The 27,738-nt window shown below is 43.1% G+C and overlaps 1 protein-coding gene across 2 annotated transcripts in view; it reads right to left on the bottom strand.

Moving 5' to 3' along the window:
- The window catches only part of LOC108930761 (mastermind-like protein 3), a 114,638-nt gene extending 87,687 nt beyond the window's left edge, over window positions 1–26,951 (bottom strand). Inside the window, exons 1-2 of one of the 2 annotated variants that reach the window (XM_029252542.1) lie at window positions 26,627–26,951; window positions 25,925–26,374 (exon numbers count right to left, since the gene is read on the bottom strand). In XM_029252542.1, coding sequence (XP_029108375.1) covers window positions 25,925–26,308 — 384 coding nt within the window. In that variant the 5' untranslated portion in view covers window positions 26,309–26,374; window positions 26,627–26,951. Of the gene's footprint in view, window positions 1–25,924 lie in introns of both variants that reach the window. The other variant, XM_029252540.1, reaches the window with a different exon arrangement.
- Window positions 26,952–27,738: the final 787 nt, after the last annotated feature.

Here is a 27,738-nt window from a genome sequence, read left to right as displayed (position 1 = left end):
TGCAATTTTTACTGTGTCAATTCAGGCTAAGTACCTTTATTAAGGGTACTACAGGCAGTTGGGGGGGCACAGAACCACAGCTGGAGTGCAAAAGCCACCTCACACGTGTATGTGTGTGTGTGTGTGTTACTTTCATACCCCAATCCAGTGCAGGATATACCAGCTCATCTTTATCTTCCAAGACAATACCCAGCACTCTCTGCTTTATTTCTTTTTTACATCTTCGTGCGTGATGTTTATGCAGATGAGAAGGCAATGCAAATTTTTGTTATGCCAATAAAGCCTTTTTGAACCTGAACTGAAGAGACAGAGCAGCACACAGAAACAGGAAGTGCAGGAAGAGCTCACAAAGGCGTGTGCATTATTTACAGCCTGGTAATCTCAGCCAGGGGCTATTATCTTTGGACTTTCGTTCCTTTACAACCAGAAAAAACTAACAGAAAAAACTGGCTGCACGGCTGTTCCACCTTTTCCTCCCATGATCAGCTGATCAGACTCCCTCCCACCCCCCATCCTGTCGACTGGGTTTAGGTAAGAACAGACACACGAGTACATGTGTCTCGCTTCTGTCCAGGAAACCAACAAATTTAGGCAGAGAAGCAGAGTCCTTAGTCAAACTTCAATAAATTTACTATTCATTCCCCCCCCGTGGAATGTCACGCTCCATTCTCAATCACCGCTATGGGATCCAGAGTGAAGGGGTCAAAAACTAGCAGACGCCAGGGAAAACAAAATGTTGACCTCAGTGTACAGCTCACCGCTTCGTGTGTGTGGGCCACTTGGAATATGTGTGTGTAGAGGGGGCTGCTGTAACTAAAACAGATCTGGCTAACTTGGGTAGTCTGGGGGGGGTCCTTGAGTGCTGTGATTCACAGGTGGTCGTGCAACAGGCTGGGAGAGAGAGCACCAAACCCATGTCATGAAGCAGTACCTCCAAGGTCCAACAAAAGGCGGTGAGATCCGCAGGAAGCCAAGTGAAGGAGCTCGGGACAATCTGCTTCACATAGATCTGTGGAGAGGTTGCAGACACCTTCTTTCACGGTGTGGGTCTGGTCTGGTATGATGATTATATAATGAGTACTCGATGGCATTGTGAAAGACCACAGTTGAAAAACATAGGTGTTGTAGCAGGGTAATTATTTTGCCAAAATATGCAGTCATGGCTTTGCTTCTGATTATGCAGGGGAGATATTCTGGTGGATTAGATTTGCTGTTTTTGCACAAATTTAATGGAAGAATTGTAATAACCTTTTCAGAGGAAACATACTGAGGTTCTCACTGTCCACAGTGTATGTAATGGGTGATAGAATATGTTTAAAAACAATATCACAAGCTCCATGAAGGTCTAAACCTGTCCTGCTGTGCAACCTAAAGCCTTCAGTCTCCTCTGCAGGGAGTAAATACTGTATGTACTGTTTTCCACAGGAAATACAGCGAGCGGTAACAGTACAGGTGGTCATAAGCACTTAGCAATATGATCATTTGCAACAATCATAAACCATCACCAGCACACTGATCATTTCACTACATGAATAAGGTCATGTAACCAGTACTAGGACCCCCTAAGGCAGCTCCAACACAAGCATGCTGACGTCCATGTGTCGTCGCACCACAGCACCCCCATTCCCCACTGCCACGCCACCCGCTGAAGAGTCCTAAGTAAAGACGGTGTGCAGGAGCACCCCTGGGAGGGAGAGAGTCTGAATCATGGAGCCACCGTCATCCATGCCTCGTCCAATATCAGTAGTAAAAGCCCTTCCTGGGGCTGCGTATTCCAGAGGGTCCGTCTGGCTGGCGTGTGCCGGTACGCATGCCGTACAACACACAAAAAGGAAGGACAAGGCTGCGATGCTGTCTGCTAATTAACAACATCCTAACGATCTGCCCGTTTATCCATCTGATTTAGACTGCAGGGCTCAACAGAAAGTAATAATCCAGAACCTCTAAAAGACTCTCCTCCAAAGAAAGTGTGAAAATTAAGTGGTGGTGGTGTGGGGGCGATTCCAAGGTTGCTGTCGCAGCACAAATGGCAAGGAGACACAAACTGCCCAATGTGTCGACAAAAAAGAACTTTTCCCGAATCCCCATCTTCAAAAACGGGCCACGAAATCAACTGCAGGAGGGAGACCTCTGCAGTGACGGAGCTCATCATCCCCTGCCATGCCGAGACACATCACCCATTCCAACGCCATCACCCGTGCTCCCATATGCGTCAGCACAATACAGGGATGCAGGTTGCCTGCTGCCCATCGGGGTCCTCCTACGAAGTCCGGAAGACAAATACCAAATCCACACAATACTCACCCTGCCGTCACCAGGTACAACACAACACCAGCTGGGTGAGGATGCCAAACACATAAGAGACGTGTTGCCTACTCACTGAAGCCACATTTGAGCCTTCATTTTACAGCTACATTTAGGCATTGAGAAGATGCTTTCCTCCAAAGCGACATATAACTCAGAGTAAAAGAACCAACACACAGAGATACAGATGAAGACTAATGATTTTAGAAGTACAATCACTTAGTCCAACAGCACTATTGAAATAGCATACACTACCTGCATACAGAATTGACAGAGTACATTTTTTCAAAAAAAATCAATAATGTACTGCAAGTATACAGAGTACATGGGAGATCAGAAGTGAGTCCAAAACAGGTGTGACCCTTCCTGAACAATTAGAGGGACTCAGCAGTTCTGACTGACAAAGGGAGCCCATTCTACCACGTTAGAGCCAGGATGCCTCATGATACTTTTAAAGGCTTTATCAGCCCCCGGGTGCTCCATTTGCTCCAACCATCCAAAGACCTGTTTTAGGTGGATTGGTGACCTGAAATTGTCCTTAGTGTGTATGTAGCTATAGCTACTGGCATCCCATCCATGGTGTATCCTGCCCAGGATGTAGCCAAGCGCCTACACTGCCATGATAGACCGTGGAGCACGACGACTCAGCAGTGGACACATGGTTATTGACAATGAAACAAAGTAAAGTTTCTGGGAAGTACACACAACAGCGAGAACCTACTGGTCCAAAAAACCACTTCTGCTCCCGCTGCCCAGTAGCCTCACAGCTGAACAGTAACTTATTTATACACTTACTCCGTTAACGCCATTTTGTTTCATTCACTTTGCTAAAGAACTGGACACTTAATTTTTCCATTTACAGTTTCCCCCATGGCTACAATCAAAAAGAGAAGAAGTGTCCCTCAAATGCTTTCATCCATGCTGAGCAAGGTTAGCCAATACTTTAAGAGGTTCTTTCAATATGTAGTTTGAGCACTGGCTGTAGTACCGGTCGCTCGACGGTACTGAAAACGCGGTTTAACGGAGCATTGGGCTGCGCCCTTGACAAACTGATCAGTGTTCGGTTTCAGATTCTTATGACTCATTACTAGGTGCATGAGGACAGAAATGGATGTGGAACCTAAAGAGAAACTTTAGAGATTTTCAGCCTTTACGGTATCTTTCGGAACACGCATCCACTCAAACAGGGCACTGAAATCACAATATTTACCCAAGTGGTCCATTAATGACCTGTGTTTACATTCACAGCACTTTAGGACACAAAAACACTAAATTAGAGTTCGTACACCAAAATAGGTGACCAATATTTGTTTCTGGCTTTTATTTACAGTTTGTAAAGACTATGCAGTCATTTAGCGTAAGACACTGTACGCTGTGATTATATTCTATCCTTAATAATCTACAAACTTCTCAAGCTGTGTATTGTCAGAATGTTAAAATTGAGATTTAAAAAAAAAAAAAAAAATCCTCCAAACTAAAGTGAACTCACATAAAAACACACCGCAATTTCTCTTTTCAAATAGCTACTAGATTTGAATAAAACAAATCTGGATTTAGTTAGGAGGAGTAGCAATTACCACATTTGCATTTGCATTAATCAATTTAGCGGACACTTCTTCAAAGCAACGTTTAACTCAGAATAAACAAAAGTGCATTTCACAGCAGACAAAGACCTTTACATGCATACACAGAGACAGAAAGCAGTTTTTTGCCTGCAAAGATTACACAAGTATCTGCCTATTGAATTCACAGGAAATGTAATCGTGATAAGTGTGATGAAAGTTTGTGAATGTCAGGAGAGAAAGGGGTTTGAGAGAGATGGGTTTTGAAAGACTTCATTAATGGTGAAATGGATTCAGCAGCTCTGAGGAACAGAGGGAACTCATTCCTCTACATTGAAGAGAAGAGAGAATTTTTGTTTTAGGTCTCTCAAGTGTAGGACTGCTGAGCAGCAGAGAGTCATCAGGCCCTGTAGGTATCATGGTGCAGACCCTTCAAGAGTCTTGCAGGCAGTTGTAAGAGTGATGAACTTGACATGTGCAGCTACAGGAAACTAATGGAGAGAGATGAGGAGGGGAGATACAAGGGAACACTTTGAAAAGTCAAACATCTTGTAGTGTGGAACATGGGATCAGCTAGAGACACTTGATGGCAGACGTTACAAGACTAGACAGGGGGGAGTTGAAGTAGTGCAGGTGTGATGTATATCAATGTAGTCCACCCCACAAGCTGTGTAGCGCAATATCGGCAGACCATGCGAATGTTATACCTGAGGTACCTGCAGGATACCAACGTACTCAAATGCTGACAGTTAAACATAGCTTCTGTCAGGTGCTCCAGGGAAACACTGTCAGGCTCATAAGAACAGACAGTAACAACTGATGAGCAACAAGCAACAAGGCTGCTATAAGGACAGCACGGAGGCTTCCTAAATGGGTTGGAGTCCAGGGGTCCAACGCATCTAAAATGTAGCAGAACTGGGAAAGTTTCCCCCTTGAGTGTAGAAGAAATGAGACGTTGAGCTGCATTTCAGCTCAAACGACAAACGTTTATTTTCTGACAGCCAGCGTGAAGGTGGTTTAAACAAGAAGCAACTCCGGGAGCTGGATTACCATTTCACTCAGACGCACAAGTCGGGTCGTTTTTGCCATATAGCGTTACAAAACAACCCTTTAGCTCACAGAACTGACTGTATATTTAACATGCCTGCCTGCGGCACGCTAACACAGCAAGATTTCCAACAGACTTCCCTACACCAGCTGCCATCTCGCAGCTGTGACATGCTGGCGAGAGGTCCCACTTTTCACTGCCTCCAAAAGGCTTCTGACACGTGGTCCCCGGAGAGGAGGAGTTAACTGTTAACATGGCTACTGCCACTGATGTTGACAGAAAAGGTCTGCAAAGCCTTTCCCTGCCATTTCGCCTGCTGCAGAATGGCGCAATCGCGACTTAATCCCTTCTCTGTTTTGGCTGCTCAGGGTTCCTCTTTGTTACAGTGATGAAAGAGGAGCCGGTCCCTCTTTGAGTCACAAGGAACGAGATCAGGGCGAGGCCGCTCTGCGAGAGAAGAGGAAGGAGACACAAAGCAAGTGACGAGGACAGAAGTTTCCACTATGCAGAACACCACACGGAATTCCCAGGTTGTACAAACTTTGCGGACCATGGTTGCCACACGTGAGATCGTCAAAGTGGTTCCCAGTACATGTGTGCATGACCAAGTCTGCTGCATAGCACCCACAGAGCAGCAAAGGGTACGAGGCCCATTTAGTCAGGTTGACAAACACCATCACCCGGGGCCTGCATGGATGTGGTTCTCAAACTTTTCCGGTGGCAAGCCTAAACACTCATAAATGCATTAACAACCAGTCACTTTGATACGTTTACTTTATTCATACAGCAATACATAAATATTCAATACGTTTTTATTCAATCATAGATACTCATTGATTTTTATGTCAACATCATAATTTCCAAAGAGTTTTTAAATGGCCAGAAAGACATGAAAATTAGGCGTTACTACGCAATCAACAGCTCTCTCAGCAGCACTGCTTCCTTTTGTTCCTCTGCATTTGGTAAAAATTACCATGCCATATTACCATACAGCATTGCATTCAGGTAGTAGTACTCACCAACAGGTTCCTCACTGGTCGACTTGATGTATTGGAAATGAGTGGACTCAAACATTATTACATGTATACGGATGCTGTACTATCCATGACTACTGTTTAAATCACTATTTCAATAATTGTTCATATTGTATCAGTGAATCCATCCCTTTATAAACACTAATTTACTTTTCTTTCTTGAGACCATCTTGCAACGCTTGGGAACACCACCAAAATGCTCATTTGGGTCACGACCACAGATTTTGGAAACACTGCTGTACGGAGGGGCAGAGTGGACAGTGCTTGGCAAGCACAAATACAGTACTAAAAAGACAATACCCACACTGAGAGCAGAAATGGCCCCCAGCAGACCAGCTGTGAGCATCCAGATGAAGAACACAGCCTGCCCTGCGAAACATGATCACACCACAGGCGGTAATGCAACCAGCACATCAACTCCTACACCTCCTACCAAACCAAGCCACGCCAATAATGACAGAGAAACTCGGCGATAATGGATAAAGGCTGATTCATCAGCAAGTACAAGTTAAACACAGTTTTCCACACACATACATAATCTGGCTTTTTTCTCTTCTAAGGATGACTCAGAGATTAAATAAACTTCGGTCTCATACAGGCATCGGCTGATGAGGGGTGAAAATGGGCTCGGAATTCTAACCAAAAAGAGCCCAAAAAGGTCAGTCTCTTTGGTCCTCCCGCAAATTTACTCAGTAGAATAGCCAGCTACTAAACATATAATATATTATAAGATGTACATCCAATACTTAAAATTAAAATGTAATCAGCATATTGGACAGCAGTCTTCCTTTTCAGCTGCACAAGTTTCTGAAGATGAAACCATCTCCTAAGCAAAACCACAACTAATCCTTCAAGAGCACTCTTCCTTTTTAGCAGTATTCCAGCAGTTTGTTTTTACACCAGTGTACAGATGTAAAAGGTATACACACAAGTCACTGACCATACTTACATGACATCAGTATTCAATAATGTGGAAGACTTCACCTGTGAAACTGCTCTTAAGAGATTATTCTGAAAATCAAACCATGGTTAAGACATTATTCTGATTATATAAATCGAAATAAGTTAGGGTGCATCATTCATCAGGCAGTTACTGAAACACCCAGGTTTAAATACCTGCTCCTGTTATAGTACCCCTGATCAAGGTACTGACCTTGAATTGATACTGTAAAATACAAAGCTAACAAAGGATGGAAGTGCAAATTTTAAAAAATGTACACAGGAATATTTTTTTTAAAAAAAAACCACATTAACTATTGGGAATACGTTCTTAACCAAATACTGACCATAGGCAGAATATCGTTTGCATGTTCAGCGCACGTGATCATGACCGCAATGACACTTTGCTGGGGAGAGGGAATGGGATTCCCTCCATGCCTCGGCACTCTGATGCTCTGGTTACTGGCTCTGCTCCGTATTCCCAGACACTCAGAAGGCCCCTGTGATTAGCAGCACGAACCGGCCAATGCCATCATTACAGCTCTACCGCTGCACCAGAGCGCTAATTATAGCCATGCGCACCCAACACAGTGACGGGGCCCCTGCCGGGGTCTGCTGTAACTTCAAAGTGACCACTGCCACAAAGGAGGGAACATGGAGAGAAATGGAGAGGCTGAAGCATCACCGGCAGGGCTCAAAGGCGAGGGAGGGGAATGACAAACGGCAGCCCGAGGGAACCACGATGTCGATGAGAGAGAGGAAACGCAATGATTATCCTTTCCACTCATAAAAGGGCATTTCTGGGCTCAGGACGAGGGCCCACACTACATACATGTTAATAGCAACCTTACACACAAGTGATGGCAATGATATTTTTTTTCCTTGGAGAAAGGGGGGGAAAAAAAAAAAAAAAAAAAAGCAGGATGCTTCCACTTGTCCTGTCATGCGAGTTATTCAGCTACCACAGTTTTGCACAACTCAGAGTAGACAACAGTGCGTTTCACAAGAAAGGGCATTAAATGCACACACACACACCTGTTGAAGCACAGTTATTTTGTCCAAATCCAGTTTTGCCAGAGCATCACTATAACAAGTAGCTGTCTACAGAACTTAAAGGAAGTGCCTTTAGAGGTGATCATTAAAGATGGTGTACGGTAAGTTAAGAGATCAGAAGAAAACTGGGTCTGAAAGAGGTGAGTTTTAAGATCCTACTTGGAAGGGATTCAGCAACTCTGAGTGACAAAAGGAGCTCAATCACCACAGTGAAGCCAAAATCTCTCAACCTATTGTGTCCTATTTCGCTCCACTCATACATGCAGTAAAATACAAGAACCTCCTTTGGCCCTTGTCACACAAATTCTCCTCCAAGAAAGAAAAGGACAGTCCCACACCGGACTCCCAAAACAAATTAACCAAAAAGTTTCCATGTTTAAGAAAAAGTGCTGAAATCTCAGTGTACCAGCAACCTCCAAGGACTCCCCTGAAGTACTGTTTAAACGTGACTTTCACCAAGCAAGACATATCAGGTGCTTTAATAAACCGTATCCACAAACCCCTCACCAACACATAAGATGTTTCGTTACATTGGTTTGTTACCCCATTCCTGAAAAATGTGCTGTTAGTCCAACTCTGCAAGTGCACTTACTGTTCCAACCACCACTACATAAACTGTTAATCCCATGAGTGACAACTGTCTATACAGAGGGCCTTAAAGCAAATTCAGTTGGTACTCAACTTCTGACATCATTCCCATGCCCAGTAACAAAAAAAAAAAAAACACACTACAGAAATGTTCAGCTATTTCAGAGATGTAACTCTAATGAGGAAAATTATCACAGACCTTGATTTAAAGCACAGGTATAAGATCAAAGAAAGCAAACCATGCAGGAAAGAAGAATTTCCACACCAAACTGACTAATTTTAAACATTAAAAAAAAAAAAAAAAAAAATGGACAAAACAGTTTGCCACAAAATTTTAAGCTTTGACTGTTAATATAGCATGAGTCCACAGTACAATTACCAAATTTTCCCAGATGGCAATAGCTTCTCCTATAGCAAAGAACAGAAAATTTAAAAGAAAAATCTTCTGTGCTGCACCAAAACAATATAGCAGTTTCTCTCTTCTCACTTTCTTCTCAAATCTTTTCACTTAGCAGCAACTTGATGTATTGGAGCTGACACACACGCTGTCTGCTTCGCGGTCACCATGACAACCGTGCGAGACAATTCAGGATGCCAAGCCCCGGTCACCAGTCACTGTGGGGCTTATCCGACCAAAAGCAGGGGTGCGCGTGTCGGGGAGAGCCTGGCACTTCGGTGGTACCCTTTCTCGACACCGGCTCCAGACAGCAAGGTCCACGGAGCGAAATAGAGGTTAGAGGGTCCCTCTGTCCGCAAGGCAAAACAAGACAACTGAAGTCTTCCTGCAAAAACCAAATCTGCTTGTCTCCCAGCCCAGATCTGTGAGAGGTTTTCAGAACCGCACACCTCACCGTGAGCCTAGACTCAGATTAGATGGTCATTTGAGGTTACAATCAAGTGTGCTATTACAAATCACCTGATTATGGGATAAAAGTTTTGCCAGGTAAGCTTCCATACAAAAAACAAAGTGGTTTAAAACCGTAACTATTCATACACAAATGCTGCGCAGTTATCAAGATAAAACATCCAAACACACTTGTGCTGACGACCCTCCTACTAGACATCACCTGTCAAAAACCATTCGCCACCACCAACAGCACCTTGATCATTTAGGATCCAAGTGTATCGAAGCACTGTGCTAGAACGTGTTTTACCCATACTTGTGTTCTATATGCTTGCTGTAAGAAGTCTACTCATAATCACTGCGACAAATCACTCTGTGAACCACTTGGATTATGTCTATTTACATAAGAAGACAAAAGCTGAAGACAATATTCATGGGCAGTTCTATTCTAATAATATGAATATATTTATTAAACATGTAAAAATTAGACTGGGAAGTGTTGGTCAAAGGTGGGCACCCGCTTCACGTAAGCAGATCATCTAGGGAAGGTTAATCAGAAACAGGGACGGCAGCTAAGGTTTATTTCTGTTTTTAATTATGGCCATTCTTCAAATGCGCTAGTTAGACTTTTGGCAGGAAAGCTTACATGCACTGCATTTCTCATATATTCAGCACTCAGGGTTCAGTTAAAGTTTTACAAAAACCTTTTTCATAGTAACCACCAGTGTTTATAATTATGACAGTCAAAGCCCATACAATTACAGTAATTTCCTCTCATTGGCTACATGTACTTTCATAAGTCATATAGAGGTGGCACAAAGCAGGCATTTTTATTTGTTTATAAAAATCAAGCAGGAAAGCAAGGGCTATCCTTTAAAGACAGAGGAAAAAAATCACACATGCTGTAGAAGGGTATTAAAGTGCTCGCGCCACGAGTCCCAGAAGGAACGCGGACGTGCTGCTGACACATATCACTCCATCCAGGCAACGTCAGACAGTTTCAATCTAGGGAGGAATGTTCAAGGTGGTGAATCCACAGACCAGACCCATTCACAATCATTTTCCTTCTAAGAGACACTTTGCTTTGAAATATTCATCATGGCAAGTGGTACGTCCTCGCTTATGAGCACCACATACATTTTTGGGGGTTTGCTTTTGCTTGCTTTAAAATCGTTCAAAAAGGCTGTGCATCCATTGGCCGTCTCTTCGACTCTTAACACCCTTCACATGGGCTGCTCTGAAATGCTCTATAAAGATCAATTTTAATGTACAGGACAACAAACCGAGAAAGGAAAAAAATATGACGGTAAATGAGGGAAACCATTTACCCATCATTTAGGCAGCGAATGGGCAACAGAACACACCTGTAATGGAGTGTGAGAACGGGGCATCACACCACTTGGGACTCGCAGGCCATGCTGGGTGCACACTGCGGACCTACAGTCATTGTTGTCATGTGTAATTGGAGGAAAGAAAGTAGGTAAGGCTCGCAGCGTCATGATGGGCAAGACAGGGTTTTTCTGCGACAAGAAGCTGAGGCTACGTATCAAAACTCAATTTTTCCAGGACTACAGGAGGGGGCGTAATCATGGCAGATACACAGAACAGAAGGTATGGCATCATCACAGTCCACTCACCTGACACACTGAATGTAGGTAAATGAGCAAAGTCTTTCGAACCCAAACCAAGAGGCACGGGTTTCACCCAGCAATGGCACACAGTCTGACGATGCCTAAATAGAAGAATGCAGGGCTTGTCGGATAGGGCTAAAGAATAGAAACAATCCCAGCAAAACTGACCAGGTATCACTCATCAACACCAGGTACCATTTTAGTGACCAGAATACACTAGTTCCATGCTTACAGATCACTTGTTCCATTATTATTATTGTGACTAAATTCAGATGTACACCTTTGCCCATCGCAACTTACAGAGGCACATCTGTCACTGATGAACAAGCTGTCCTAGGCAATGCTATGTTAGCTCATTCTTTATCCTTGTTATCCATCTATTCTGAGACTTCCAAGCAGGGAGACAGAAAAAGGACAAGAGTGCAACAATTCTACACTGTGCTACAATATTGGTTTGGTTTAGATGTGTGGTCAGACTGGCCGTAACCAGCTTCTTGACTGCAGGATAACCCAGGTAACATACACACATACACTAGTCTGGATGTTGATCAAAACAGACTCTGAACTAAAGGGCACAGACTGAGCAACTGGACAAAATCAAGGTGCCTGAGACTCAGAAATGCCCTGCAACAACTTAAGGGGGTGGGCAAGTCCACATAACAAGTAGGTCACAAAACAGGAAAAGCTCCACAGAAAGTGTGTGACAGAGAGATGCCTTGACCACACAACAAAGGAAACACTCAGGAATAATGGAAGTGCTAGAGCACTGCAGCACTGGACATCATAAATCCTCACCCTGTCTCACATAATGGTGAGAAACACCCATGGTGCAACACCCAACATGTCCATGGTGCAACCTGGACCAAGATGCCCTGCCGGACTCCCCAAATACACGCTTACTGTTTGTCATACAAAGCCCCCAAAAAAGGGGAAAGAAAACTTTCAAAGGTTCTGCCACAATATGCCTTCTGCAGTTCTGGGTTTTTGGGTGCATCTGAACAGCTTCCATCCCTTGGAGTCAAAAGAATGCTAACATCTCTACTGGTAGTCGCTGCAATGCACTGCCACATTCGTGAAGTCTTCAGCAAAACATTTCTTTCTTCAAAGATCATCCTTCTACCATTTAAAAAAAAAAAAAAAAAAAAACCCTGGGTGTCCAGTAATTCCACTGTACCAAACCTCAGTTTGGGTCTAGTCTTTGTACAGCATATGAGCAACAGTAGCTCTGACCTGGAGCCACGTTCACACAGTTCTTAAATGTGTGTGTGTGGTAACGGCACAAACAGAACTGTCAGTGGGAGCTTTAGCAAACATACATATTGATGATTTGTGAAGACATTCAGATTTGGACTCCTCAGTCCCTAAAAAACTCAGCCTGTGGTTCAGCAGCAGCCAGATATGTACTACGATGATATCTTGGCATAGAATTCCGATATTAAACTAATTTCATAAGAAAGTTCCTGGAATTTTACACATTATAATATTTTGGAGAAAACAATTTTGAGGAGCATGCAGGCTTCTTCCACTGCCATCTTCTGGTTCTACGCTTGCGCACTGTCACGGTCGTCTCCTAGTGCGGTGGCCGATTCCGTGAGTAATGACTGCGGCGCCGCCGCTGCCTGGGTAATTCCATGTGCTGAGGGTGCCCTGCGAGTACAGCTGATGGCTTATTCTGTGGCTTCCCGCTGGTTTGACAACTCACATCTGGAGAATATGGTTTATTTCGGCAGGAAAAGAATTGACCTGACCAGCAGGTCGGTATGTTTTCCACACCACAGCATCACCCATGGACACACCTGGTTAGTTCTTTTGGGTCATAATAGGAAAGAAGCTCAAAGTGAACAGCAGCAGAGCACCGGAGTTGGTGTTCAGGCATCCTGGTCATCATGAGCTGACGGGTGACTTCATCTTCACATATAAGCACACTATGGTCACCGCATCCTCTGTTCGTGACCGGGGAGAGGTCGTGGAACACCACATTTAATGAGTCCGCCACTTCACCTGATCGCAGACTCAGTAGCCTCCTGCGATTTGAAAAGCATACAGGTAGCCCTCAGCTTACGACATAAGCGACATAACAACCTGGACTTACGAGTGCCGTCCCATCAACCTTATATTATTTTCAAATCCCAGCATTTGTTTGCAACGTCTAGCTGGATTTGTTACCGTGATGAAGCACTTAGGTACACCGATTCCTGAGGTTATGAATTTTCAAACGAACATTTTGCAGTTTATTTTTAAACTGCATTTTCTTCACCATTGAATTTCACAAAATTTCTGTCTCTTGCGGAGGAAAAAATAAAAACAGGTATCTATTTCTGTATTGTACTTATATCCTGATTATGCAAATAGCACAAGGGTCCAGGATTAGGATTTCACCTAGATTTACTGCTTGTTTTGAAAATTAGCCAATGAGGTCAGACCTGTGAAAGTGCACTACTCTGTATATCTACTTTGATACAGTACACATGGGGGGGGGTCACAGAAATTGTAAGTTTTTTTCCACAATGTCCACTGTTTTAATTAAGTAAGTCACTGAACTTGACAATGTGAGTACAGTCAGTTTCCAATAATTAACAGCACTCATTTATCCTTGTAGCAAGGGGGTAAAGGGCTGTGCTTTGGAGTAGCAGCACTGTTTCCAGGAGGAGAAGCGTGCACACTCCACAAAGACTGAGCCAGGTTCAAACCCACATCAGAATACAGAGCCCAGGACATGTGCGGCACTGGTGCTACCTGCACTCTTTGAGCCATATGCTCAGATCCCAATGATTCCAGATACAGGTTAAATCAAAATGTATTAAGGAAATCACCTTCACCTGAAGTCGAAAAAAAAAAAAAAGTTTTCCCCAAACAAAATAAGATAAATTTTTCTTGGATAAACAGTTAATTTCACAAGGTTATACTTTGTTTTTATTTCTGCGACACTTCAATATGTACTCATGTTGTAGTTAGAGAACCGATAGCTGCCAAACAAAGAGGAAGTCCACTGGCCGAAAACACAGACTTTGCACACGGTCAGCTGTGGTCGGAGGTGAAAAACCCGCTTCCTGTTCTGCTGTTCTCGCAGTGACATCAGGGTCATCACCACCCTCGTTTCCTCTCCCGGAATAATCGCAAGTGCCCCTCTCCCGCTCTCCCCCCGCACCTCACACAGAGAGCAGAGGCAACCCTTCGGCCTGATGCCCATCTTGGAGACTCACAACCTCCCTCGCCAGACTATACTGCGTTACTAGCAGTACTGCCCAACACAGACAGCCACTCCTGCTGCTCGGACACTGGAACAAAAGTACTAACATCTGCTGACATGGCCAAGGCAAACACAGCGCAGGGACTCCTGCAGTATACACTTGACAGTGCAAGCGTGTGTGGGGGGGAATCGTCGCAGCACCACACAGGTCAGCTGTTCAGACCCCCTGTGAGACATTTGACAACCATGAAAGCAGACTGTGCTTTTGGAGGATCTGGTGACACCATCACCAAGCACTTGAACACACATTTTCTCCAACACAAAGTACTCATGACACTGGGATCACAAGAGACACCAAGCGCACCAGGATGAGCTCTTTTTTTCTTCATTATATAGTATGAAAGAACAATATAAAGTACCGGTAAGGTGAAAGAGGAAGGAAGCACTGAATGGACAATTTTACTGGAACACAAAAAAGGAAGTCACAACTATGGGAGTGTGTAAGGGTGTGTGACTAACCACGGCAGTACCTGCTGCAGCACTCGCCGGACGAGGTGTCAGCATGAGCGTGGTGTCCAGGGCTGTTTACACTGCGCTCACGGAGCACAGCTGCTGCTCAAGCTGGATTTGTTCTGTGCTGCAGGCACGAACACACTTCGTCCCCTAAATCAGTGGGGATGAAGCCACAGATAGACAGGGACACATACACACACCACCCCCACCATACAGATATTAGTGTCTACTCTGATTGGCAGCATTTGCAGAGCGAGCAGCATGGCTAAACAAGACAATGATGCTGCCCGAGACAAAAACGTTTCATAAAAAAAGTTCATCCTTGCGCGACAAGGGAAAGGAGGTCTGGCCATGCAACGGACAGGTCAGTCCAACAATCGATACAGGCGATTCTTCTGAAAACCATTTTGACATGATAGTAAAATTGTTATAAGTTTTAAATTAATACACAATGTTTTTCCTTTTTTGTATTTTGAGCTTGCAAATCACTTGAAATATCGAAATCAAGTCATTCTTAATAAACCACTAGCATGAGGGAGAGAAATTACTAATGCTCTTAATGAAAGGCAGGAGGTGGGTGCAAAGAATACAATGATTCCCTCCAATTCTGCATTTCAAACAACACATGGGTGTGCTTGAAAACCTCTGCGTGTGCGTTTTAAAAATTCTGAAAAATATATTGTGATGCACTGGACTGGCTGTTCCAATATGCAATCATCCAAAGTACTCACTGACTCCTGAGGACATGTGTCCTTAAGACTCATTCAGCACTGCAGACGAGGCACTTTAGCAGATCTGCATAGGATCTGAAGTTCATAAATGCCTCTTCCTGATGAAGCTCACCTCACTCACATAGCAGAATGCAAGGGTGCTGAAATCGCTCCAGCTTGTAGGCCTGGCCCTGGTGCTGGGAGGCACATTGCATGTACATACATGATGTCATTGGCAGGAAGTGTCTGCCAATGACAAAGTATAAGATCACTGGAAAAGAGCCCTTACTGATGCAGGGTTAAGTAGCACTTCCAGAACTGCATGAATCAAAAAGCCCAAAATATTTAAAACCACGTCAAAAAGAAAAAAAATCAAGGTAATGTTCCACTGTCAGGTCTAATATTAAAAACTGATTGAAGGAAAACTTCAGTTTGCAAAATTTATAATTTGTCATTTTTATATTAAGACTATTCCTGTTTTCTGGTGGCATTTACAATGCCAAAAATATTACCAATTCAAACAATGATTAAGAATGTACCAAATGAAAAAAAAACTAAATACTAACACAGAGGCACAACAGGCAACATTAATATTACAAGACCAAAAAGAGACCCCCCACTTTTCTTTAACGTTCTGGGGAAAAAAACTGAACAATATCTGAAAGAGGACCACCTGAACCTTTACTTATCAGCTTTGAAGTGACTTTTGGGTGAAATGCATTAACACATTAAAAAAATTATTCTGAGCCAAGTGGTTAATAAAATGGACCTTTGAATGTGAAGGTTGCTACGTCAGAGTCAGAGCAAAGTACACAGTCTGATTTAATGTAGCCATAACAAATACATATGATAACATTATCTCTATATACTGTACATACACACACACACAAAAAGCGAAAAATCTAAGTTGCAAAGGATAACAGTCCTGATGTGTGTGTTTTATTGAAGGCAGCGGGCAGCAGCCTGTGGTCTGCTCGGCTGAAACACCACGGAAACACGTCTGGTTTCAATGAGCATCACATCCTGGAGGACTTCCCCCTCACAGCAGCAAATCGCTCACTACAGACACAACCTACTTCCCCCGCAACATGCCGAGGCCCCATCCCACCTCATCGAGCTGCCCAAGTAACAGCTCTGGCTAAGGGCCCCTACGGGGCCCACCCAGACACTTCCGTGACATCGTGGAGGAAAAACCCAGCATCTCGCTGTAATGACTGCTTCATTCATTTTTAAACATCTTGTCATTTAATTTAATTGAAAGAGCCAATAGTACAACAGATGCCACATCTCTAGCATTAAAGTTGCATTATGAACTGCATGTTTACAAGCACATGCATCCCAAGCCTTGCTGTCCAGGCCTTTTGTTTAACTTGTTAACACCAACGGAGGCATCCATTGCCATGTAGCATCAGGCTTTTGTTTTCACTGGTGCAGAGCATATCAGTGTACAAAAAGACACTGGTGGGTCTGCAACAAAATAATTGTGTGTGATCGGCTCTGTGAGATTTTCACAACAGTACCAGTCATACCTTTCCAAACCAGATACACACCAAAGAAAGAAGAACTTCCTTTACATGACCTCATTCAAAACCAGCCAAACACACACACACACACACACACACACACACACACACACACACACACACACACACAGAGAGCTGACTGATAAACAGACCAGTGGAGTAGCTTGTCAAAACTAGACTGGCCAACTTCACTTTAAGTGGACTGCTGTTCCATCGCCACAGCAATACCTCTGAAGCCTTAACAGAAAGCAAAAAGCCTTTGATTCCATTCCTACAAAAAGTGGCAAAGAGGGGTTGGGATATTATTCCAGAAAAAAAGAGAGCCAGAATATACCCAACCTCCAAATGTATTTTGTACACATCCAATGGAGAATATTAAACAAATAAAGCACGTAGGAGCACTCTACCAAAGTCGCCATGCGCGGCACCATCTTTTTTTCTGATATTTACCCACGTGCAATATGTTCTCCAAATAACTGACAATCACTGCACTATAATGTCACTTTATGATACAGGTCAATGCATACTTTTTTTCTATGCTTGGTCATTTAGTTGTATTATGCCTGCATGGTTTTATGTTCTGTCTGCATTATACTATGTTCTTGTCTGCTGCATTATTGGTACTCATGTTTGTATTAGTCTATGTCTAGTTCAGTATGTGCTTATGTAGTCTGTATGTGTGAATGTGCACTGTAGGTTTGCTCTAAACCGGAAACAAATTCCTTGTATGCTCAGGTATACTTGGCCCCAATAAAGCTGATTCTGAGAATATTAAACTACATATCAGTGTGATGTACATGAATTCATAAATCAATATTTAAGAGCATGGGCAAAGCATGAGCAGCCAAGTACACCAGGCCTTGTACAATAATGCTTGCCAAGCAGAGCTCCCACTGTCCCCTCATCAAGGGGAAAACGGCACTTGCGGCAAAATTGCTTTCTGAAGGTTAATGGGCATCATTTAGCAGATCTCCGTCACATGCCCTGCCGCTGCGGTCACACAGCTACAGGAGACCGGGGGTATTCCTGGACCGAAAGCCAGCGATGTGCAAAGCAGCCGATCGCTTTGGGGAACCAGACGGCCATTTCTGTGGCTCAACTAACAACCAAACAGGCCAGGGCCAGAGAGGAGGCTACTGGAGTACAGAGATGAGTTTGCTGAAACCCCCGCAGGCGACTTTGTCAGCTCCTCTCCACACCACCTCATCACTCTCGCCTACGAATGTCATGTGTGTCAATCAGCCGCGCTCCCATTTAGACTCCACGCTATGAAAGGGAAAAAATTACACATATCTCTAAAAGCAAGATGCGCTTGTGAGGTGCGCATCATATGACCTTACCTCAGAGTATTTCAGGGATTAACCCTTTAATTTATCTCAGCATACATACGCAGAAGAAAGTAGAAACTGGGGCCTTAATGGATTTAACCTTAAGGGTATAAACAGACCTGTTCTACTATAGGACTTTGTTCAATATGTTTATACAGGCATAACACTGAAAAAGCACCACAAAAATGTGGGGGCAACAGTGAAAAGTAAAACGGAAGCAGAACTACAAATTACGTGACCTGTAGGCATTACAAAACGTGAAATATTAACATTAAGAATGTACACAGTGCGGTATCTATACAGGTTCTAAAAAGCTTCCTATGGTTGTTGATCCATATATTGCAATAGTCATGATGAGGTTCTAGAAAGTTCAGATTCTTACAGCTGGTGTCTTCTAAAGATATGATGTTTTCATTTTGGGGAATTAAGCTAACATATAATTAACAATCATGCAGGCAAACATTGCGTAGTCACAGAATATGTCACTTGTATAATACAATGATTAGCAGATGACGGGGTTTCATATGTTTCAATTTTATTATTCAATCCTTGTCTTAGGCATCCCAATTCAATTTCGTTCTCAGAATGAATCAGCCAGTAACACAGTTAATTAAACCTGAATTAATTCAAGGTCTAATTTCAAGAGACACTACAGAAAAAGCAGTTCTGTTCATGCACAAATCTTTTCGACAGCAGAAAAATGAAAAAGCGAAGGATCGAAGCGCAGCTGCTTCATCTGGTGATGAGTTCTATTTACCTCGATTTCAGTGACAAATTAATACTTTCTGTAGCTGGCCAAATTCACTTCTCAATTTAGACATCCAACTCCGAGAAGGCAAGGTCAGTTGTCTCTAATGACCAATCTGCCAATGCTGCTATCACACCTTGACTACGGGTCCGATGGGCTCCTCCTGTGTCACGATGCCCGATCTGTGTGGTTTTGTGGAGAGCAGGAGTGACTGCAATGGGCTTCACATTTTTTTTTTTTTTTTTTTTTTTTTTAATTGAACACGTATGAGTACAGACCACACGGAAAATGTATTCCACGCCAAACCTGGCTACCTATCACACAGGACACAGATGGAAACAACATGCCAGCAGATACCCAAGTGATACTGCTGGCTGTGCAGTTTGCTGTACAGGCCAAGTATGAGAGCACCTCATATTTAAGTTACAGGTGGTGCTGGACATACAATATATGTGACTTACAACCATCTGGGCTTAAGATTCATCCCATCAACCTTATCACACTACTGTTGATTCCCAACATGTGGGCATAACATTTAATGGCAAGTACTCCATCTACTGTATGATAACATCGACTGGCCACGAGGGAAGCAAGTAAAAACATGAGCATTCTGGTGGTGCAGAAAAAGAAGTCAAAATAGTGAGGCAAGAAAGTATAATACTGCACTATATTTATACTGCTATCATTCTATATTAGTCTTATTTCAAAATGAATAATGTCTGAAATTAGTGAAAATATAACAAAGCCCTATTACACAATGTGGCATTCATTCATGTTAATTCTTGATATAGCCTTACGGTTTAATAGTACAAGGGGGTCTGTGACAAGGTTGTTATAACAGAATCCTGTTCCAAGTAGAGAACTACCTGTATTCAGCCACAAATCATTTACTTACTAGCTGAAACCACAAACAAGCTTTATGCACCTGCATCTCATCTTCATGTTGCCACAATAACTGCAAATCATAAAAAACAACTCTGGAAAGCTGGAGATGACAAGTAATGTCCAGCAGGCATTAATTCATAGCACAGCCAAACATCATCTGCAGCCTCTGAAGCTTCCGTCCACACTAACAAAATGTTGTGAAAAACATGCAGCCAAGACACTAGGTTTCATGCACTCCAGAATACACTCAAGCGCATCACAATAAGCAAACACTACATCCATCTACTTCATCATAGTTGCAAGATGCTGTATGTGAAAGCAAAAAAAAATCTGTCAAGTCATACTCAGATTTAAAAGAAAAACATCTACAAAGAAGAAATGCAAAAGTCCTTGACAGCAAACGAAATTAAGGAAATCAGTTTTTAAAAAAAAAACAAAAAAAAAAAAAAAAAAAAAACACACACATTATACGGGATTCGTATCCAAGACAGAAATGAGGAACGGCAGCAACCAAAATGATTACAGATAAATAATTCCTGCTCTAAAGAGTTGGTACACTTAAAAACAATGCACACTGCTCAGTTTTAAGACATAAATATGTGTATTCTTTAAGAGATTAGCATGCTTAAGCATGCTGAAAGTACCCACTTCAAACGCAGCTCTAACAGCGCAACAGTGAAATGCTTTAAATGTATTCTGCTTATAAAGATTCTTTACATCCTCAGATCCTTTAAGCTCTTAAAGTGTCCACAGTAACAACATGAAAACTGCACACAGAAGCAAGACCCTTCCTTTGAGCCATGGAAACTACACTCATTTATTAATTCATTAAAAAAAGGCAGAAGAACCACCAGCAATGGCAAGAAAAGCTGACATAAAGCACAACGCAGTACATATGTGGACTTCACAGTGCAGTTTCCAGTTCTTTTGGCTGTTCAGATCTGCTTTACACAAATGTTGCCTTAAATTTAAAGAAAAAAATTAGGGATTAAAAATAAAGTGTTCAGAGCAGCTCTTCCCAGATGGCAATAGCACACTGCTGTTGACAGACAAAAAAAACCCTGCAATTAGAGGGCAGGACTTTTAGACCGCAGACGTCTGTTCTCCGTGCCATCAGTCTATCGACATGTTTCACTTTTACTTTGAGGTAACACGTCGTTGCAGTAGAAACGTCTGTGTTACTGCTGTGTCAGGCCAAGCGCAGCGACAGGAAGCAAGTGACGAGTTTTCAAACATCCACTACTTTCCCCACACACAGAACAAAATCATCCCCTTTCTGTCTGAATAAACAACAACACACTCTCTGTGAGCAATGTTTGTTTATCTGTTTCTATACCTGTGAAATGGGCCAGCAGGCAGATAAGGTTTTGTAAAAATATATAGTCTTTAAAATATCTGAACAAGTTCAAAAGAATCACCGCTGGAAAAATGAATGCGCAAGATGTGCTTGCATTACACAATTAGAAAGCAAACAAGTAGTCCCTTCTTTCCAAGGGCCAACTCATAAAGCAGATTAGCAGTAATAACCATCATGTAGCATTACTGGTACTTTACTGTATTTCAGTCTGGCTTTCACATTTCCTTCACTTAAACAATGACACGAACCAAGCCAAGGGCCAAAATTTTGGAAATCACTGCCTAACTTGCATAACGCATTTAAAAGAAAATTAACTCACATTTTCAACAAAATCACAATGTTAGACGCTACACATTAGATCAATGTCAAATTAAGACAATGTAACCAAAGACAATAAAGTCGTAGGTATCAAAACACATATGTAGACCATCTGACAAGAGAGTGTTCAGATCATTACTGTGCAACCTTTACAACTTATCTGAATGCTCTGGGCTTTGAATTGTTCTAAATACATATTTGCAAACAAAGCTATTTGCAACTTTTAATAAAGTAAAACCCATGAATAATTTAGACTGTAAAAGTATTGCTTACTTGAGACAAACGTATAGGTTTTTTTTAATTCAAACGAAAAAAAATCCATGTGCACGTAGGGCTTGCACGTAGCAGTAGTAGCACGATCTGTATTTCTGACGTCAGAGCTCAGCATTTCAATGCTAGCTTGTGTGTTTATTTTGGTCACTGGGCAACTGTCCCAGACAATGATAACAAGATGCACAGGGCACTTTCACATCAGTCACTATATTAATTATAAATAAGTTGAGAAACTCGAATGTCAGTTAAATCACGCTCCACAAATTTCAAGTCCTCGCAAATTTAGCTGCTGGGGAGGGGTTGATGAGTGGTAACCCCCCCCAGCTGTAATGCTTCCACTTGCACCTGGGGAAAAAGAGTTAAATAAAAACAAGCAGCACTTTCCAGAGAAGAGCTCATCTATTGGGCTTCAGTGTGAAATTCTTGACAAAGGTGCACACCACAATAACATCACAATGTCACAAATGTTTCCAAGCAATAAAGAGGAACCACTGGGCTGCTGAGCTTCTGAATTATCCTGATCAAGTGCAAATATAATTTCAGCAAAACTTCATAACTCAAACTTACTAAGTTTCATAACATTACTGTCACAAAGACCCTAGAGTTTCAGCCCTGAAGGATTTTTCCTAATTTTTCAACCACCTTTTTGTAAAGTACAAAAGCAAAGCCACACCTGACATTCAAAGCTCAAGTCTCACAGGTCAACACAGTACAAGACACCTTAGGGTAGCAAACCAGTAACATGCGTTCTCTGCAAGGCCAGGCATGAAGCAGAAGTATCACACTGTTCACGTTAACTAAAGTTACAAACTGCATGTTTTCTCTGAATTCACAAGAAATTATGAAAAAAGGTGAAGCCTTCCCTTCATACCTTGTATGAGGCTGAGAAAGGAACTCCAGCAAGGTCTGCTCTTTAATCACAACACTGTGTCCCAGCTGACATGACTGCAGATGGTTCGAGCTCCACACGCAGAAATCTAAACACTGCAGTGTGCCTCCACACCACCTGCTCCCAGCAATAAGTGTATAAGTGCACGCCACACTAAGAAAATGACTCCAGGTAATAGGGTGTTTGACGGCCCGCTGTGAACGTAAAGCGCTGGAGTGAGATGGGCAGCTCTGGACAGAGGTCAGTTGCGAGCAAAGTTGAAAAGAGAAGAAAACTATGGGCTGGCAATGGTGGAAAGGAGTCCAAGCAGCTTCCTAAGAAAAGAGGTGCTGAGATTGCCCAGGTGGGGAAAAAGGAAGTAAAGCACAATGTGTTTAAAGCAAGTAACATACTGATCATGGATCTTGATTTTTCAATGAAGAAGCTGCCAGCTGAAGTCCAAGTAAGGCTACTGTTTTTCCAGCTTCTGTAATGTAATTGACCTGATCTGCTACAGCAAACACTAACTTGCATAACTGGGCAAACAGTAAAATTGTAAGCTTTGTAATCATTGCTTTAGAACTGCTGACCAAGCAACTACATTTTTTTTTAAAGTAATAAAACTCAATTTTTGTATGGTCATTTAACATCTACTGTGAACTGAACAGGTACGATACAGATCTTAAGTGACTACAGATGTGTCAGGGTTTCAATATGTTCTACAAAAAAAAAAAGTTGGAATGAAACCTACAAGCCAACAAAAAAAAATCTTATATTTAAGATCTCTAATGTGCAAAACTTGAGTCAATCACTTACTGTAATTTTTCCAAATATTCAGCACATTTTTAATTCAGTGCTTTGAAATTCATAAAATTCTGTAAGAAAAAAACATTCAACTTTTTCAGCTGTACTACAGGATAGGAAAGCGAACCAAAAAAAGAATATTTTGTGATGACACTCATAGAAGCACAGCTCTGCCAGCCAAACCAATCAGATGCAACAGTTACCAGAAATATCTCTGCAAGTACTGTATTAGTACCCTTTAAATACGCAGTGAAAGAAGAGTAATGCGTGTTAAGATGCATTACTCTTCACAGTGCAGAAATTACAGTTTAGCCTCTCATATACAGGCGCACCCCTGAAGCCCTGATGAATATGGACAACTGAATGCAGAAACCCCACTGTGAGAAACGCTTTCGAAATAAAAATGCCGCTGTACCTTTAAGGGCTAATCCCTCCAAATTTAAGTGTTGTTGCCGACCAGTTAATGGGCGGTTCAGGGCCCGTCCGTACTACCTAGTGGGAGGTCTATTTCTATTACAATCACCGCTGCCTCGCGAGAAGCCTGTTAAAGGGACAGTGCCAAAAAAAAAAAAAAAAAAAAAAAAAAAAAAAAAAAAAAAAAAAACACACTACTCCGAAAGTCAGTGTTTCACATTCAGCGGGCCAACTGTGCGCAAAGTGCATAATAATCGACACAAATTAGTGCTTTCTAAAGTATATGCATGTACAGTATGTCATATCCTCTCTGGGTGAATGAATAAAGTACCATTTTTAAAACTGAACAGAGATTTATCGACACCTGGATGATGTCGCGGTTCGGAGTTGCTGTGTGTGTGTCTTACGCGCTGTACAAGGGACGTACGTCGTATGTGTCAGTAATTCAAATATGACGGTGAAAGATTAGCACTCAAAATGAAATGGGTGAAGTGGAAGGGGCGGTCCCACCCGCTTTACATTACATACATTTACTTATTTAACAGACTCTTCTCTCCTAAGCGACTTCCAATAAACTCCGTAGTACCGTAGTGTTATCAGCCCACACCTTCACCAAGGTGACTTACACTGGTAGATACACTACTTGTGGGTCACTCATGATGAGTGGATGAGTCTCATCCATACATCAGTGGAACACACTCGGTCACTCACACACCATGGTGAACCTAAACAGGAGCATGTATTTGGACTGTGGGAGGAAACCGGAGCACCCAGAGAAAACATGCAAATTCCAGAGACACAGCGGAGATCGAACCCAAGTCCTCTCGCGCCACCAGCCAGCCGCTGTGAGACAGCAGCGCTACTCGCTGTGCCTCCGCGCCCGATTTAATAATTTTTAACGGTCCATTCCAATACTGTGTAAAAAGTGACACCTAATGTAACATAGATGCTAAACTTTTTCTCTTGTTAATTAAGATTAACTTGAAACGATGAGGCTATGCACCACTGGGAAAAAAAGTATTTGAATACAACAAAACTAGCTTTAAAATCATGCAGCCTTAGTGTCAGCAGATATCTTTCCTTTAAATTTTTGTATTGTCCTTCACCTAAGGAATGGTGCTGCTTTAATTTCCTGAAACAGTCTGCAAGAGTGTAAGTCTGCACAGAATGAATGAAGCTAGTCATTTCAAAACTGATTTTAACAAGAAATTATAGTAGTAATCAGATTCAAAACTACTACTATTATTATTATTATTATCTGACATAAACGACTGGTTTTAAAAGATCGTCCAACAACAGATGCACTAATCACCAGCTGGCAACCAGCCTTGGGCCCCAAGTCCCTCAAATGCGGCAGTCGCGAGGTAGTCATCACTGACTGATGGAACAAACTTTTCCTTCTTTCTATTAAGTCTGTGGATATCATAGTAAACGTAAACATTGTGACTGTGTGTCATAGACGTAGAAAGCCGAATGGCTGCAGATTAATTCGCGTTTTGAAGAAACAAGTTTGAAAGAGAGTAACAAACTTCCAGCAAGTAGCAGCGCGTGCTGGAGCGCAACCAGGACGACGTTGTGTAAACGAAGCTACCGTTTGTAAAATCCGAATCGCAACAAGAAAAACAAACGCCTGCGACACGCTCTTGCGCTGCAAATACAGGGGCTCCACATGATCATGCATGCTGAGATTTTCTCCAGGCTCTATCCCACTTTTAAAAGCAGAGCAGCCGTGCCTGAAAGAACCGCAAAGTTCCCACTATTATTATTATCATCATCATCATCATCATATAATTAAAGGCACCACACATGGGGAGCTCTGGGGAACCGTACACAAAATCAAAAGCACATCTTCATTGCACCTTACTTTATTGGAAATATTGAGAGGCGCGCATGTGTCCCCCAAACTGTATGGGCGGTGAGTTGAACAAGGGGGTGGGTGTGTGTATGTGTCGTGTGTGTGTGTGTGTGTGTGTGGGGGGGTGTTTCTTACCGCGATCAGTGTGTTATTCCTCTGCTCCGCCGTGCTCGCGCACTCGGACTCCTGCTGCTTGCTCTGCTTGCTGCCGCCCGTGCTGCTGCTGTTGGACTTCTTGGAGCGCTGCTCCAGTGTCCGCTGGTAGAGGCTCGCCGTCTCGCGACGCTCGAGCTCCAGCTGCTCGGCTTGCGCGCGCTGGTACCTGGCCTCGCAGCTCACGTGGTGCCGCCGGCAGCCCTCGATGCGCTGCCGGAGCCTCTCCACCACGGTGCTGTGTTTGGGAACGGCCACGCTGCTGCCGTTACTGCCACCGCCGTTGCCGCCGACGGCACCGCTCATGTTGCTGTTGATGCAAATGCTGCTGCCGTTCGCGGCAGCGGGGGCTGCGAAATCCCCCATCCTATAGTCCGTGGACAGTATTTTGAACAAACTTTCCTTTTCTCCTCTCCTGTGCCTGAAGTGTGTCTAGGGGGTTGAGAAGGGAAAGGAAGGGAATGGGAGGGGGATCAAAAGACTACGAACCAGTGGCCGCTTCCATCCAAAAGTCTTTCATTCGAGCACGCGAACAGCGCTTAACGCAAACTGTGTCCAAAATGCGCACACACAATGACACGGGACAGTGTGGCCGGGCTCAGCGGTCCGGTCTTTTGCCCACTCCCCCTGCCACCACGGCTACACCGTGTCCAATGTAACTCCACGCGAGATCCCGACGCCTACCAGCAATCGTCACACGCGCAGCGGCCGCCGGCGCAAGCTGCTCGCTTCATTGTGTTTTCCTTTGAGAAAAAGTTTTGCTCGTTCCCAGCGCGGACGCTCCAGAGCAGTTGCGTGCGGTCGCATCTCATCAGCCGGTCGGGTGGTAGATCCCAAAGAGACACGAGGCGCCGTGCGGCAGAGCCTGACCGTTTAAAGGTACATTCCACCCCCCCCTCCCTTTTCCGAAAGACGCCGATCCGCTGGTCGCTCGCAGGCTGCCGCTGCCACCGCCACCATCACAATGATCGAGTGCTCTCCTCCTCCTCCTCCATGCCAGCGGAGTGATATCAGGACAAGAGCTGAGCGAAAAGCAGCTAGAGGCTGTGAATAGCCCCACGGCCGCGCGCAAAACACGGGGCGGAGTTCCCGAAGCTTCGGACCTGAGCTCTACAAGGGACATTTCAGTAACACGAAAGCTTGATGTTATGCATGTAGTAGGGTCGGAGGATTCCATCTATTATTATTATTATTATTATTATTGTTATTATTTGCGACCTTTATGTAGTTACCTTTGTTTCAGGCGACTTACAGTGTTGGACAAACTTTACAAAAACTTACCCATTTTGCTTGGTATTCGTATCAATTCAGGCTAAACACCTAAATCAGCAGTGGAGCTGCAGCTCGAGTTTCATTAGGATTGGTAACATTTAGATAGTATTAGTAAAGTAGTAGATCTAACAGTAACTCTTCTAACTCCTACAGCTGAAATTGTTTAGAAAATAAAAATCGCTTTTTAAATGTAACACCGTTAACGAGAACTACAAACGTTTTCAATCAAGTCAGGCAACAACAGTATGCAAAATCTTTAAACGTGACGGTAATTATTTATTCCCATACTTCGGCATTTACTTCTTCATTTTATTGCAAAGATGCACGACATAGCTTATGACTTAAGGTTAAATATAATAGTTGTGAAACTTGGATATTTATAACGTCTGTGAGATCAGATGACTAGACAGACTAGACTGTGTTTTGCCTCATCGCCCCGCGAGCTGCGCTGAAGTCCTCATACAGGCGCAGCCCAGCATCATGTACAGTACTGGCTAAAATAGGAAAGTTTATTTTAGCTATCA

This window comes from Scleropages formosus, chromosome 5 (genome assembly GCF_900964775.1).
Source record: "Scleropages formosus chromosome 5, fSclFor1.1, whole genome shotgun sequence".
Classification (NCBI taxonomy): Eukaryota; Metazoa; Chordata; class Actinopteri; order Osteoglossiformes; family Osteoglossidae; genus Scleropages; species Scleropages formosus.
This window is presented reverse-complemented; position numbering and strand designations above follow the sequence as displayed.